General features: G+C 43.8%; 2 protein-coding genes across 8 annotated transcripts in view; one reads left to right on the forward strand and one right to left on the reverse strand.

Moving 5' to 3' along the window:
* LOC109882006 (attractin) overlaps positions 1 to 14,511 on the reverse strand; it is a 715,620-nt gene that overhangs the window by 476,683 nt on the left and 224,426 nt on the right. The window lies entirely within an intron of this gene.
* Positions 1 to 14,511, forward strand: part of LOC109896517 (lysyl oxidase homolog 3B-like) — a 104,368-nt gene that overhangs the window by 1,039 nt on the left and 88,818 nt on the right. For all 3 annotated transcript variants that reach the window (XR_004210687.1, XM_031829403.1, XM_031829402.1), the window contains exons 2-3: positions 10,201 to 10,534; positions 11,390 to 11,553. Coding sequence is in view for 2 of the 3 variants with exons in the window: in XM_031829403.1 (XP_031685263.1) it covers positions 10,210 to 10,534; positions 11,390 to 11,553 (489 nt within the window). In the remaining variant the exon portion in view is untranslated. The remainder of the gene's footprint in view (positions 1 to 10,200; positions 10,535 to 11,389; positions 11,554 to 14,511) is intronic.

Consider the following 14,511-nt stretch of genomic DNA (forward strand, 5'->3'; position numbering starts at 1 on the left):
GTCACTCAAAGGACATTTTTTACAAACCTATCTCAGCGCTGGCTGTAGGGTTATAGGTCCGGGGGTGTGTCTGAAATATTTTTGCTATTTTCACTGCTGGAATAATGAGCGCAATAGCTGGTGGTTGTGCGAAAAGGGGATACCTAGTCAGTTGTCCAACTGAATGTATTCAACTGAAATGTGTCTTCTGCATTTAACCCAACCCCTCTGAATCAGAGAGGTGTGTCTTCCACGTTTAACCCAACCCCTCTGAATCAGAGAGGTGTGTCTTCCACGTTTAACCCAACCCCTCTGAATCAGAGAGGTGTGTCTTCCACGTTTAACCCAACCCCTCTGAATCAGAGAGGTGTGTCTTCCACGTTTAACCCAACCCCTCTGAATCAGAGAGGTGTGTCTTCCACGTTTAACCCAACCCCTCTGAATCAGAGAGGTGTGTCTTCCACGTTTAACCCAACCCCTCTGAATCAGAGGTGTGTCTTCCACGTTTAACCCAACCCCTCTGAATCAGAGAGGTGTGTCTTCCACGTTTAACCCAACCCCTCTAAATCAGAGAGGTGTGTCTTCCACGTTTAACCCAACCCCTCTGAATCAGAGAGGTGTGTCTTCCACGTTTAACCCAACCCCTCTGAATCAGAGAGGTGTGTCTTCCACGTTTAACCCAACCCCTCTCTGAATCAGAGGGGTGAGGGGGGCTGCCTTTAATCAACATCCACGTCTTCAGCGCCCGGGGAACAGTGGGTTAACTGCCTTGCTCAGCCGAGGACCACCGTTGATATGGCCTTATTGGACGGAATCATTTCAATATGTTTGGAGGAGCTCGTCTTTGGTAACCAGACAAAGGCTCTCTTTGGAAATGGGGATGTAGCCTGTACACTGCAGGTAGGGATACTATCTGAATGGAGTAGCCTATACACTGCAGGTAGGGATACTAGCTGAATGGAGTAGTCTATAAACTGTAGGTAGGGTATACTAGCTGAATGGAGTAGTCTATACACTGTAGGTAGGGTATACTAGCTGAATGGAGTAGTCTATACACTGTAGGTAGGGTATACTAGCTGAATGGAGTAGTCTATACACTGTAGGTAGGGTATACTAGCTGAATGGAGTAGTCTATACACTGTAGGTAGGGTATACTAGCTGAATGGAGTAGTCTATACACTGTAGGTAGGGTATACTAGCTGAATGGAGTAGTCTATACACTGTAGGTAGGGTATACTAGCTGAATGGAGTAGTCTATACACTGTAGGTAGGGTATACTAGCTGAATGGAGTAGTCTATACACTGTAGGTAGGGTATACTAGCTGAATGGAGTAGTCTATACACTGTAGGTAGGGTATACTAGCTGAATGGAGTAGTCTATACACTGTAGGTAGGGTATACTAGCTGAATGGAGTAGCCTATAGGTAGGGGTAGGTAGGGGATACTAGCTGAATGGAGTAGCCTATAGGTAGGGGTAGGTAGGGGATACTAGCTGAATGGAGTAGTCTATAGGTAGGGGTAGGTAGGGGATACTAGCTGAATGGAGTAGCCTATAGGTAGGGGTAGGTAGGGGATACTAGCTGAATGGAGTAGCCTATAGGTAGGGGTAGGTAGGGGATACTAGCTGAATTAAAATAAAGTTCTTTGATGCTCCTTGGCTTGATGTCCAAGATAAGAAAGACAGACACATTGCTGTGGAACTAAGGACTTGTTTTTAATCAAACTAAATGGAAAACAAGCAAATGTTACAGGAAAATAATTTGGCCTAAATATTGGACATATAGTCTACATGGTTTATGTTCCATGATGGACATATAGTCTACATGGTTTATGTTCCATGATGGACATATAGTCTACATGGTTTATGTTCCATGATGGACATATAGTCTACATGGTTTATGTTCCATGATGGACATATAGTCTACATGGTTTATGTTCCATGATGGATTTATAGTCTACATGGTTTATGTTCCATGATGGACATATAGTCTACATGGTTTATGTTCCATGATGGACATATAGTCTACATGGTTTATGTTCCATGATGGACATATAGTCTACATGGTTTATGTTCCATGATGGACATATAGTCTACATGGTTTATGTTCCATGATGGGCATATAGTCCACATGGTTTATGTTCCATGATGGACATATAGTCTACATGGTTTATGTTCCATGATGGACATATAGTCTACATGGTTTATGTTCCATGATGGACATATAGTCTACATGGTTTATGTTCCATGATGGACATATAGTCTACATGGTTTATGTTCCATGATGGACATATAGTCTACATGGTTTATGTTCCATGATGGACATATAGTCTACATGGTTTATGTTCCATGATGGACATATAGTCTACATGGTTTATGTTCCATGATGGACATATAGTCTACATGGTTTATGTTCCATGATGGACATATAGTCTACATGGTTTATGTTCCATGATGGACATATAGTCTACATGGTTTATGTTCCATGATGGACATATAGTCTACATGGTTTATGTTCCATGATGGACATATAGTCTACATGGTTTATGTTCCATGATGGATTTATAGTCTACATGGTTTATGTTCCATGATGGACATATAGTCTACATGGTTTATGTTCCATGATGGACATATAGTCTACATGGTTTATGTTCCATGATGGACATATAGTCTACATGGTTTATGTTCCATGATGGATTTATAGTCTACATGGAGGGGTTTATGTTCCATGATGGACATATAGTCTACATGGTTTATGTTCCATGATGGACATATAGTCTACATGGTTTATGTTCCATGATGGACATATAGTCTATAATAATGTAATAGTCTACATAGAGAGGTTATGCTGGTTATAATAATGTAATAGTCTACATAGAGAGGTTATGCTGGTTATAATAATGTAATAGTCTACATAGAGAGGTTATGCTGGTTATAATAATGTAATAGTCTACATAGAGAGGTTATGCTGGTTATAATAATGTAATAGTCTACATAGAGAGGTTATGCTGGTTATAATAATGTAATAGTCTACATAGAGAGGTTATGCTGGTTATAATAATGTAATAGTCTACAAAGAGAGGTTATGCTGGTTATAATAATGTAATAGTCTACATAGAGAGGTTATGCTGGTTATAATAATGTAATAGTCTACATAGAGAGGTTATGCTGGTTATAATAATGTAATAGTCTACATAGAGAGGTTATGCTGGTTATAATAATGTAATAGTCTACATAGAGAGGTTATGCTGGTTATAATAATGTAATAGTCTACATAGAGAGGTTATGCTGGTTATAATAATGTAATAGTCTACATAGAGAGGTTATGCTGGTTATAATAATGTAATAGTCTACATAGAGAGGTTATGCTGGTTATAATAATGTAATAGTCTACATAGAGAGGTTATGCTGGTTATAATAATGTAATAGTCTACATAGAGAGGTTATGCTGGTTATAATAATGTAATAGTCTACATAGAGAGGTTATGCTGGTTATAATAATGTAATAGTCTACATAGAGAGGTTATGCTGGTTATAATAATGTAATAGTCTACATAGAGAGGTTATGCTGGTTATAATAATGTAATAGTCTACATAGAGAGGTTATGCTGGTTATAATAATGTAATAGTCTACATAGAGAGGTTATGCTGGTTATAATAATGTAATAGTCTACATAGAGAGGTTATGCTGGTTATAATAATGTAATAGTCTACATAGAGAGGTTATGCTGGTTATAATAATGTAATAGTCTACATAGAGAGGTTATGCTGGTTATAATAATGTAATAGTCTACATAGATAAATGGGATGCTCCCAAACTGGATCTTTATTAACAGCTTTGGTGATTAAGATTTATTTTAGTGGTCTCACGATCCAATCACGATCCAATCACGATCCAATCACGATCCAATCACGATCCACTCATGATCCAATCCCTTGATGGTAGTCTTGACTGATTGGTGAATGCATTGGGCAGGACAAAAACACACAGCGTTCATTGAGAGGAGGGGAGGCTATGCTTGGTTTGAATCAAATTGGTTAAAAAAAAAACGTTTTTATTTGACAAAATATTAGGTTTTTGGGCACAAAATGCACATCTCTCTTTCCATGTGCATATGGGCACTGTGTGTTACGGTTGGATAGGCTGTTCTTCCACTGTGAAATCCACACCATAACCAATCACGTTATCGCTAAGCTCAGGTTTTGGGGGTCTTAAACATCCCCATCAGCGCTGCCTGAATTTGGTACTTTGGAGCACGTTTAGAAGGACACGTCTCAGATATTGCCACTCCTCCCACCTCAGCGCAAGCCAGCTCATATAAGACAGGTAAATTACCAATCCTGGCGCTAGAAAACAGATGAGCGCCGTCTTTAACAGGTCTCCGTCTCTCCGTCTCTCAATCTCTCCGTCTTTCCGTCTCTCCGTCTCATAATCTCTCCATCTCTCTCTCTCTCTCTCCCATTTACTCTCTGTCCCTCTCTCCGTCTCTCAATCTCTCTGCCTCTCTCTCCCATTTACTCTCTGTCCCTCTCTCCGTCTCTCTCTCCCATTTACTCTCTGTCCCTCTCTCCGTCTCTCTGCCTCTCTCTCCCATTTACTCTCTGTCCCTCTCTCCGTCTCTCAATCTCTCTGTCTCTCTCTCCCATTCACTCTCTGTCCCTCTCTCCGTCTCTCCATCTCTCTGCCTCTCTCTCCCATTCACTCTCTGTCCCTCTCTCCGTCTCTCCATCTCTCTCTCCCATTCACTCTCTGTCCCTCTCTCTGTCTCTCCATCTCTCTGCCTCTCTCTCCCATTCACTCTCTGTCCCTCTCTCCGTCTCTCCATCTCTCTCTCCCATTCATTCTCTGTCCCTCTCTCCATCTCTCCATCTCTCTGTCTCTCTCTCCCATTCACTCTGTCCCTCTCTCCGTCTCTCCATCTCTCTGTCTCTCTCTCCCATTCACTCTGTCCCTCTCTCCGTCTCTCCATCTCTCTGTCAATTCAATTCAATTCAATTCAATTCAAGGGCTTTATTGGCATGGGAAACATGTGTTAACATTGCCAAAGCAAGTGAGGTAGACAACATACAAAGTGAATATATAAAGTGAAAAACAACAAAAATGAACAGTAAACATTACACATACAGAAGTTTCAAAACAGTAAAGACATTACAAATGTCATATTATATATATATACAGTGTTCTAACAATGTACAAATGTCTAAAGGACACAAGATAAAATAAATAAGCATAAATATGGGTTGTATTTACAATGGTGTTTGTTCTTCACTGGTTGCCCTTTTCTCGTGGCAACAGGTCACAAATCTTGCTGCTGTGATGGCACACTGTGGAATTTCACCCAGTAGATATGGGAGTTTTTCAAAATTGGATTTGTTTTCGAATTCTTTGTGGATCTGTGTAATCTGAGGGAAATATGTCTCTCTAATATGGTCATACATTGGGCAGGAGGTTAGGAAGTGCAGCTCAGTTTCCACCTCATTTTGTGGGCAGTGAGCACATAGCCTGTCTTCTCTTGAGAGCCAAGTCTGCCTACGGCGGCCTTTCTCAATAGCAAGGCTATGCTCACTGAGTCTGTACATAGTCAAGGCTTTCCTTAATTTTGGGTCAGTCACAGTGGTCAGGTATTCTGCCGCTGTGTACTCTCTGTGTAGGGCCAAATAGCATTCTAGTTTGCTCTGTTTTTTTGTTAATTCTTTCCAATGTGTTAAGTAGTTATCTTTTTGTTTTCTCATGATTTGGTTGGGTCTAATTGTGCTGCTGTCCTGGGGCTCTGTAGTGTGTGTTTGTGTTTGTGAACAGAGCCCCAGGACCAGCTTGCTTAGGGGACTCTTCTCCAGGTTCATCTCTCTGTAGGTGATGGCTTTGTTATGGAAGGTTTGTGAATCGCTTCCTTTTAGGTGGTTGTAGAATTTAACAGCTCTTTTCTGGATTTTGATAATTAGTGGGTATCGGCCTAATTCTGCTCTGCATGCATTATTTGGTGTTCTACGTTGTACACGGAGGATATTTTTGCAGAATTCTGCGTGCAGAGTCTCAATTTGGTGTTTGTCCCATTTTGTGAAGTCTTGGTTGGTGAGCGGACCCCAGACCTCACAACCATAAAGGGCAATGGGCTCTATGACTGATTCAAGTATTTTTAGCCAGATCCTAATTGGTATGTTGAAATTTATGTTTCTTTTGATGGCATAGAATGCCCTTCTTGCCTTGTCTCTCAGATCGTTCACAGCTTTGTGGAAGTTACCTGTGGTGCTGATGTTTAGGCCAAGGTATGTATAGTTTTTTGTGTGCTCTAGGGCAACAGTGTCTAGATGGAATTTGTATTTGTGGTCCTGGTGACTGGACCTTTTTTGGAACACCATTATTTTGGTCTTACTGAGATTTACTGTCAGGGCCCAGGTCTGACAGAATCTGTGCATAAGATCTAGGTGCTGCTGTAGGCCCTCCTTGGTTGGTGACAGAAGCACCAGATCATCAGCAAACAGCAGACATTTGACTTCGGATTCTAGCAGGGGGAGGCCGGGTGCTGCAGACTTTTCTAGTGCCCTCGCCAATTCGTTGATATATATGTTGAAGAGGGTGGGGCTTAAGCTGCATCCCTGTCTAACCCCACGACCCTGTGTGAAGAAATGTGTGTGTTTTTTGCCAATTTTAACCGCACACTTGTTGTTTGTGTACATGGATTTTATAATGTCGTATGTTTTACCCCCAACACCACTTTCCATCAGTTTGTATAGCAGACCCTCATGCCAGATTGAGTCGAAGGCTTTTTTGAAATCAACAAAGCATGAGAAGACTTTGCCTTTGTTTTGGTTTGTTTGATTGTCAATTAGGGTGTGCAGGGTGAATACATGGTCTGTTGTACGGTAATTTGGTAAAAAGCCAATTTGACATTTGCTCAGTACATTGTTTTCATTGAGGAAATGTACGAGTCTGCTGTTAATAATAATGCAGAGGATTTTCCCAAGGTTACTGTTGACACATATTCCACGGTAGTTATTGGGGTCAAATTTGTCTCCACTTTTGTGGATTGGGGTGATCAGTCCTTGGTTCCAAATATTGGGGAAGATGCCAGAGCTAAGTATGATGTTAAAGAGTCTCTCTCCCATTCACTCTCTGTCCCTCTCTCTGTCTCTCCATCTCTCTGTCTCTCTCTCCCATTCACTCTCTGTCCCTCTCTCTGTCTCTCCCTCCCATTCACTCTCTGTAACTCTCTCCTTCTCTCAATCTCTCACTCAATTCAATTTCAATTCAAAGGGCTTTATAGGCATATGAAACAATATGTTTACATTGCCAATGCAAAGTGAAATCTTTCATTATTTATACATTTCTTTTCTGAACTGCGTTGTTGGTTAAGGGCTTGTTATTATTATTCGGCTCGTGACAAATTACATTTGATTTGAAATGAAAAGTAAACATTACACTCACAAAAGTATTAAAATAGACATGTCCAGTGTTATATTATTGACTATGTACGGTGTTGTAACAATGTGCAAATAGTTCATGTACAAAAGGGAAGATTAAAAAAACAGATAAATATAGGTTGTATTTGCAATGGTGTTTGTGTTCCACTGGTTGCCCTTTTCAAATCAAATCAAACTTTATTTGTCAAATGCGCCGAATACAACAGTGATATGCCAATGTACTGGGCCATACGCACTACCCTCTGTAGTGCCTTGCGGTCAGAGGCCGAGCAGTTGCCATACCAGGCAGTGATACAACCAGTCAGGATGCTCTCGATGGTGCAGCTGTAGAACCTTATGAGGATCTGAGGAACCATGACAAGTCTTTTCAGTATCCTGATGGGGAATAGGCTTTGTCGTGCTCTCTTCACGACTGTCTTAGTTTCTGTCTTAGTTTCACATGGCAACGGGCCACAAATCTTGCTGCTGTGACTGCACACTGTGGCATTTCACCTAATAGATATGGCAGTTTGTCAAAATTGCATTGGTTTTGTAATTTGTGGGTCTGTGTAATCTGAGGGAAATATGTGCCCTTATATGGTCATATATTTGGCAGCTCAGTTTCCACCTCATTTTGTGGGCAATGTGCTCATTGCCTGTCTTCTCTTGAGAGCCAGGTCTCGCTACGGCGACCTCTCTCAATAGCAAGGCAATGCTCACTGAGTCTGTACATAGTCATGTGTTCTGCCACTGGGTACCCTCTGTTTAGGGCCAAATCACATTCTAGTTTGGTCTGTTTTTGGTAATTCTTTCCAATGTGTCAAGTAATCATGATTTGGTTGGGTCTAATTGTGTTGCTGTCCTGGGGCTCTGTGGGTGTGTTTGTGTTGCTGTACTGGGGCTCTGTTGGGTGTGTTTGTGTTGCTGTCCTGGGGCTCTGTGGCGTCTAATTGTGTTGCTGTCCTGGGGCTCTGTGGGGTGTGTTTGTGTTGCTGTCCTGGGGCTCTGTGGGGTATGTTTGTGTTGCTGTCCTGGGGCTCTGTGGGGTGTGTTTGTGTTGCTGTCCTGGGGCTCTGTGGGGTGTGTTTGTGTTGCTGTCCTGGGGCTCTGTGGGGTGTGTTTGTGTTGCTGTCCTGGGGCTCTGTGGGTCTGTTTGTGTTGCTGTCCTGGGGCTCTGTGGGGTCTGTTTGTGTTGCTGTCCTGGGGCTCTGTGGGGTATGTTTGTGTTGCTGTCCTTGGGGTCTGTGGGGTATGTTTGTGTTTCTGTCCTGGGTCTCTGTGGGGTATGTTTGTGTTGCTGTCCTGGGGCTCTGGGGGTCTGTTTGTGTTTCTGTCCTGGGTCTCTGTGGGGTCTGTTTGTGTTGCTGTCCTTGGGCTCTGTGGGGTATGTTTGTGTTTCTGTCCTGGGTCTCTGTGGGGTCTGTTTGTGTTGCTGTCCTGGGTCTCTGTGGCATCTGTTTGTGTTGCTGTCCTGGGGCTCTGTGGGGTCTGTTTGTGTTGCTGTCCTGGGGCTTGGTGGGTGTGTTTGTGTTACTGTCCTGGGGCTCTGTGGGTCTGTTTGTGTTGCTGTCCTGGGGCTCGGTGGGTGTGTTTGTGTTGCTGTCCTGGGGCTCGGTGGGTGTGTTTGTGTTGCTGTCCTGGGTCTCTGTGGCATCTGTTTGTGTTGCTGTCCTGGGGCTCGGTGGGGTGTGTTTATGCCGAGGTAGGTATAGGTATATAGGTAGGTTTAGGTATAATTTCCCGTGTGTTATAGGGCATGTATTTCTAAACTGGGGTAATGCCATCGGGGTACGCCAAATAAAATATGCAGGGGTTGTGTTAAAACCTGTTTCAAGATTGTAACAATGGGAAACCACACTCTGAGTAAAGGAATAACTAAATTAATTTCCTCTATAAATAAAGTAAACACTCACAACAATAATCAGATGAGGCATGAAGGTCAGTAAATTAGGTGTCAACTGCCAACTCCACAACCAAACAACCAAAAGGTACCTGTATGCATGGAGAGAGGAATCTCTTGCTGAATGGGGAAACAGTGGCTTTATCCCACAGGTGTACCCCATCAGCACTGCCCACCCTCCCAACTCCGCCCACCTCTCCTACTCCGCCCACCTCTCCTACTCCGCCCACCTCTCCTACTCCGCCCACCAATCTGCTACAGGAAGTAAGCACAGCAAAACACAGTAGACAGAGCAGGGAGGGATGACAGTGGTGTTGATGTGAGTCGTTACCAGCCACACTTGACTGGATGTGTGCCCTCGTTAATTCGTTGATTATATATGCTGAAGTGGGTGCGGCTCAAGCTGCATCTCTGTTTCACCCCCCCCCCCCCAGCCCGGTGGAAATGAATCTGTGTGTTTTTATGCCAATTTTAACCTATTGACCTCCCCTGTCCCTCCCAGGGGACCTATTGACTTCTCCTGTCTCTCCCAGGGGACCTATTGACCTCTCCTGTCCCTGTGCCTCACAGGGGACCTATTGACCTCTCCTGCCCCTCCCAGGGGACCTATTGACCTCTCCTGCACCTCCCAGGGGACCTATTGACCTCTCCTGTCCCTGTGCCTCACAGGGGACCCATTGACCTCTCCTGCCCCTCCCAGGGGACCTATTGACCTCTCCTGCCCCTCCCAGGGTACCTATTGACCTCTCCTGCCCCTCCCAGGGGACCTATTGATCTCTCCTGCCCCTCCCAGGGGACCTATTGACCTCTACTGCCCCTCCCAGGGGACCTATTGACCTCTCCTGCCCCTCCCAGGGGACCTATTGATCTCTCCTGTCCCTCCCAGGGGACCTATTGACCTCTCCTGTCCCTGCCCCTACAGGTCGGAAAGATGAAGACCTCAAGATGGTGGCAGCAATGTTCAGTCATCAGCTTCCTGTTAGCTGTTTGGCTTCCAGCCTGGATCATGGCCCAGACAACGCCCCCTACCCAGGGCACCACCTCTCCCAAACCCCAGAATGACCGGCTGCAGTTTCGTCTGGTGGGGTACCCCCGGAAGCACAACGAGGGGCGCATCGAGGTCTTCTACAAGGGAGAGTGGGGGACCATCTGTGATGATGACTTCTCTCTGTCCAATGCCAACGTCCTCTGTCGCCAGCTGGGCTTCGTCTCCGCTACGGGGTGGACACATAGTGCCAAGTACGGCAAGGGACTAGGTGAGGGACCTACTGCAAAATGGCATGTATCATTATGTTCTGTTTATATGTTATTATTTAATACCTTCTGTTTAAATCAAATCAAATGTATTTATATAGCCCTTCGTACATCAGCTGATATCTCAAAGTGCTGTACAGAAACCCAGCCTAAAACCCCAAACAGCAAGCAATGCAGGTGTAGAAGCACGCAGGTGTAGAAGCACGCAGGTGTAGAAGCACGCAGGTGTAGAAGCACGCAGGTGTAGAAGCACGCAGGTGTAGAAGCACGCAGGTGTAGAAGCACGCAGGTGTAGAAGCACGCAGGTGTAGAAGCACGCAGGTGTAGAAGCACGCAGGTGTAGAAGCACGCAGGTGTAGAAGCACGCAGGTGTAGAAGCACGCAGGTGTAGAAGCACGCAGGTGTAGAAGCACGGTTATATATTATTATAATTTAATATGTTCTGTTTATATATTATTATAATTTAATATGTTCTGTTTATATATTACTTAATATGTTATTTTTTAATTATTATTAGTTCATATGTTCTGTTTATTATTAGTTAATATGTTCTGCTTATTATAATTGAATATGTTCTATTTATACATTATTATTATTTAATATGTTGTATGTCAGAGCATGGCGTCATGTTAAAGACGTTTGAAACGTTTCCTGTTGAAAAGTGATAAAGTGTTATTTTAGACAACTGCAAACTAGAAGGAGCTTGGCATTCAAGGTGTTGGTCTGATGGAAACTCGTGACGTCATCAGCCTCCATCTTTAGTTCAGTAAATCAGGTGTTAAATGAGGTGAAAAGGAGAGTGGAGTACCACTGTAAAGTGGTAACTATTAATGACTGTCTGTCTGCTCTCCATGCAGGGAAGATCTGGCTGGATAATGTGCAGTGTAACGGAGGAGAGAAGAGCATTGAGCTGTGTAAATCTCGGGGTTGGGGCAACAGTGACTGTACACACGATGAGGACGCTGGAGTCGTCTGCAAGGACGAGAGGCTTCCTGGTTTTGTCGACTCCAACATCATCGATGTAAGGTACCAATTGTATTGTCATGCGCAGTAGGTGGGTTGGGGTCAATTCCATTTCAATTCCAGTCAATTCAGGAAGTACATCGAAACCCTAATTCTATTCAATGCTTTTCAATTAGGAACATTCTGAATTGGAATTGCTTTATCCATAGGTCTCTGGTCAAAAGTAGTGCAACATATAGGGATTAGGATGCTATTTGGGATGTTAACAGTGACTAGGCCTACTGATTAATATAACACTGTGTTCTTGGTGGATTAATATGAGTCTATAGGGTTCATATGAGTCAGGGTTCATGGACTCTACATAGGGTCCTGTCTGTCAGGGTTCATAGACTCTACATAGGGTCCATATGAGTCAGGGTTCATGGACTCTACATAGGGTCCTGTCTGTCAGGGTTCATAGACTCTACATAGTGTCCTGTCTGTCAGGGTTCATAGACTCTACATAGGGTACAGTCTGTCAGGGTTCATAGACTCTACATAGGGTACAGTCTGTCAGGGTTCATAGACTCTACATAGGGTACAGTCTGTCAGGGTTCATAGACTCTACATAGGGTACAGTCTGTCAGGGTTCATAGACTCTACATAGTGTCCAGTCTGTCAGGGTTCATAGACTCTACATAGGGTACAGTCTGTCAGGGTTCATAGACTTTACATAGGGTACAGTATGTCAGGGTTCATAGACTATACATAGGGTACAGTCTGTCAGGGTTCAAAGACTCTACATAGGGTACAGTATGTCAGGGTTCATAGACTCTACATAGGGTACAGTATGTCAGGGTTCATAGACTATACATAGGGTACAGTCTGTCAGGGTTCAAAGACTCTACATAGGGTACAGTATGTCAGGGTTCATAGACTCTACATAGGGTACAGTATGTCAGGGTTCATAGACTCTACATAGGGTACAGTCTGTCAGGGTTCATAGACTTTACATATGGTACAGTATGTCAGGGTTCATAGACTCTACATAGGGTACAGTCTGTCAGGGTTCATAGACTCTACATAGGGTACAGTATGTCAGGGTTCATATACTCTACATAGGGTACAGTATGTCAGTGTTCAAAGACTCTACATAGGGTACAGTCTGTCAGGGTTCATAGACTCTACATATGGTACAGTATGTCAGGGTTCATAGACTCTACATAGGGTACAGTATGTCAGGGTTCATAGACTCTACATAGGGTACAGTATGTCAGGGTTCATATACTCTACATAGGGTACAGTATGTCAGTGTTCAAAGACTCTACATAGGGTACAGTCTGTCAGGGTTCATAGACTCTACATATGGTACAGTATGTCAGGGTTCATAGACTCTACATAGGGTACAGTATGTCAGGGTTCATAGACTCTACATAGGGTACAGTATGTCAGGGTTCATATACTCTACATAGGGTACAGTATGTCAGTGTTCAAAGACTCTACATAGGGTACAGTCTGTCAGGGTTCAAAGTCTCTACATAGGGTACAGTATGTCAGTGTTCAAAGTCTCTACATAGGGTACAGTCTGTAGGATTATGCAACATTCAGTCTGCTGTCTGTCTGTAGTAAACACTACATTACATGTACTGTAAATAGTACAGTATATTTATTTATTTAACTAGGCAAGTCAGTTAAGAACAAATTCTTATATACAATGATCTTTTACCCCGGGCAAACCCTAACCCAGACGATGCTGCGCCAATTGGGAGTCCCGTAGGGCGGTGCACAATCACGGCCGGTTGTGACACAGCCTGGAATCGAACTAGGGTCTGTGGTGAAGACTCTTGCACTGAGATGCATTACCTTAGACCGCTGCTCCACTCGGGAGCCAATACATGCTACAGGACATACTAATGTTTCTGGTGGGCTGGAGAGGCTTGTGTTCCTGGAGAGCAACCCTCCTGTAGGTTTAAACTCCAACCCTGTTCCTGGAGAGATACCTCCTGTAGGTTAAAACTCCAACCCTGTTCCTGGAGAGATACCCTCCTGTAGGTTAAAACACCAACCCTGTTCCTGGAGAGATACCCTCCTGTAGGTTTTAACTTCGACCATGTTCCTGGAGAGCTACCCTTCTGTAGGTTATAACTCCAACCCTGTTCCTGGAGAGATACCCTCCTGTAGGTTTTAACTCCGACCCTGTAACCTGTAGAGAAACCCTCCTGTAGGTTTTAACTCCAACCCTGTTCCTGGAGAACTACCCTCCTGTAGGTTAAAACTCCAACCCTGTTCCTGGAGAGATACCCTCCTGTAGGTTTTAACTTCGACCATGTTCCTGGAGAGTTACCCTTCTGTAGGTTATAACTCCAACCCTGTTCCTTGAGAGAAACCCTCCTGTAGGTTTTAACTCCGACCCTTTTCCTGTAGAGAAACCCTCCTGTAGGTTTTAACTCCAACCCTGTTCCTGGAGAACTACCCTCCTGTAGGTTAAAACTCCAACCCTGTTCCTGGAGAGATACCCTCCTGTAGGTTAAAACTCCGACCCTGTTCCTGGAGAGCTAACCTCCTGTAGGGTTTCAATAGATTAGGGTTGGAGAGCTGCTCTCCTGTAGGTTTTAACTCTGACCCTGTTCCTGGAGAGCTACCCTCCTGTCGGTTTTCAATAGATTAGGGTTGTAGAGCTGCCCTCCTGTAGGTTTTAACTCTGACCCTGTTCCTGGAGAGCTACCCTCCTGTAGGGTTTCAATAGATTAGGGTTGGAGAGCCCTATACTACAGTTTACAATGACACTCTCATAGACCATTCACTATGTTATAACATGGCCGTGTCATAAGTTAACCGCTAGTGAGTGATTGTCCAACACAGTTGTAGTGTTGAACAGCACATAGGTGCCAGACTGCCAGTCTTTTTCCGTTTCCTTTTTCCTCTCTCCCTCCCCCTTATTGGACGGTAAGAGCTCTTTAAACAAGAGCTTTCATAAGGGTTGAAGTTTTAATTTTCTTAAACATGGAATTCCTCCACTCCTCAAGCTCCTCCCCCT

Source organism: Oncorhynchus kisutch, linkage group LG7 (assembly GCF_002021735.2).
Source record: "Oncorhynchus kisutch isolate 150728-3 linkage group LG7, Okis_V2, whole genome shotgun sequence".
NCBI lineage: Eukaryota > Metazoa > Chordata > Actinopteri > Salmoniformes > Salmonidae > Oncorhynchus > Oncorhynchus kisutch.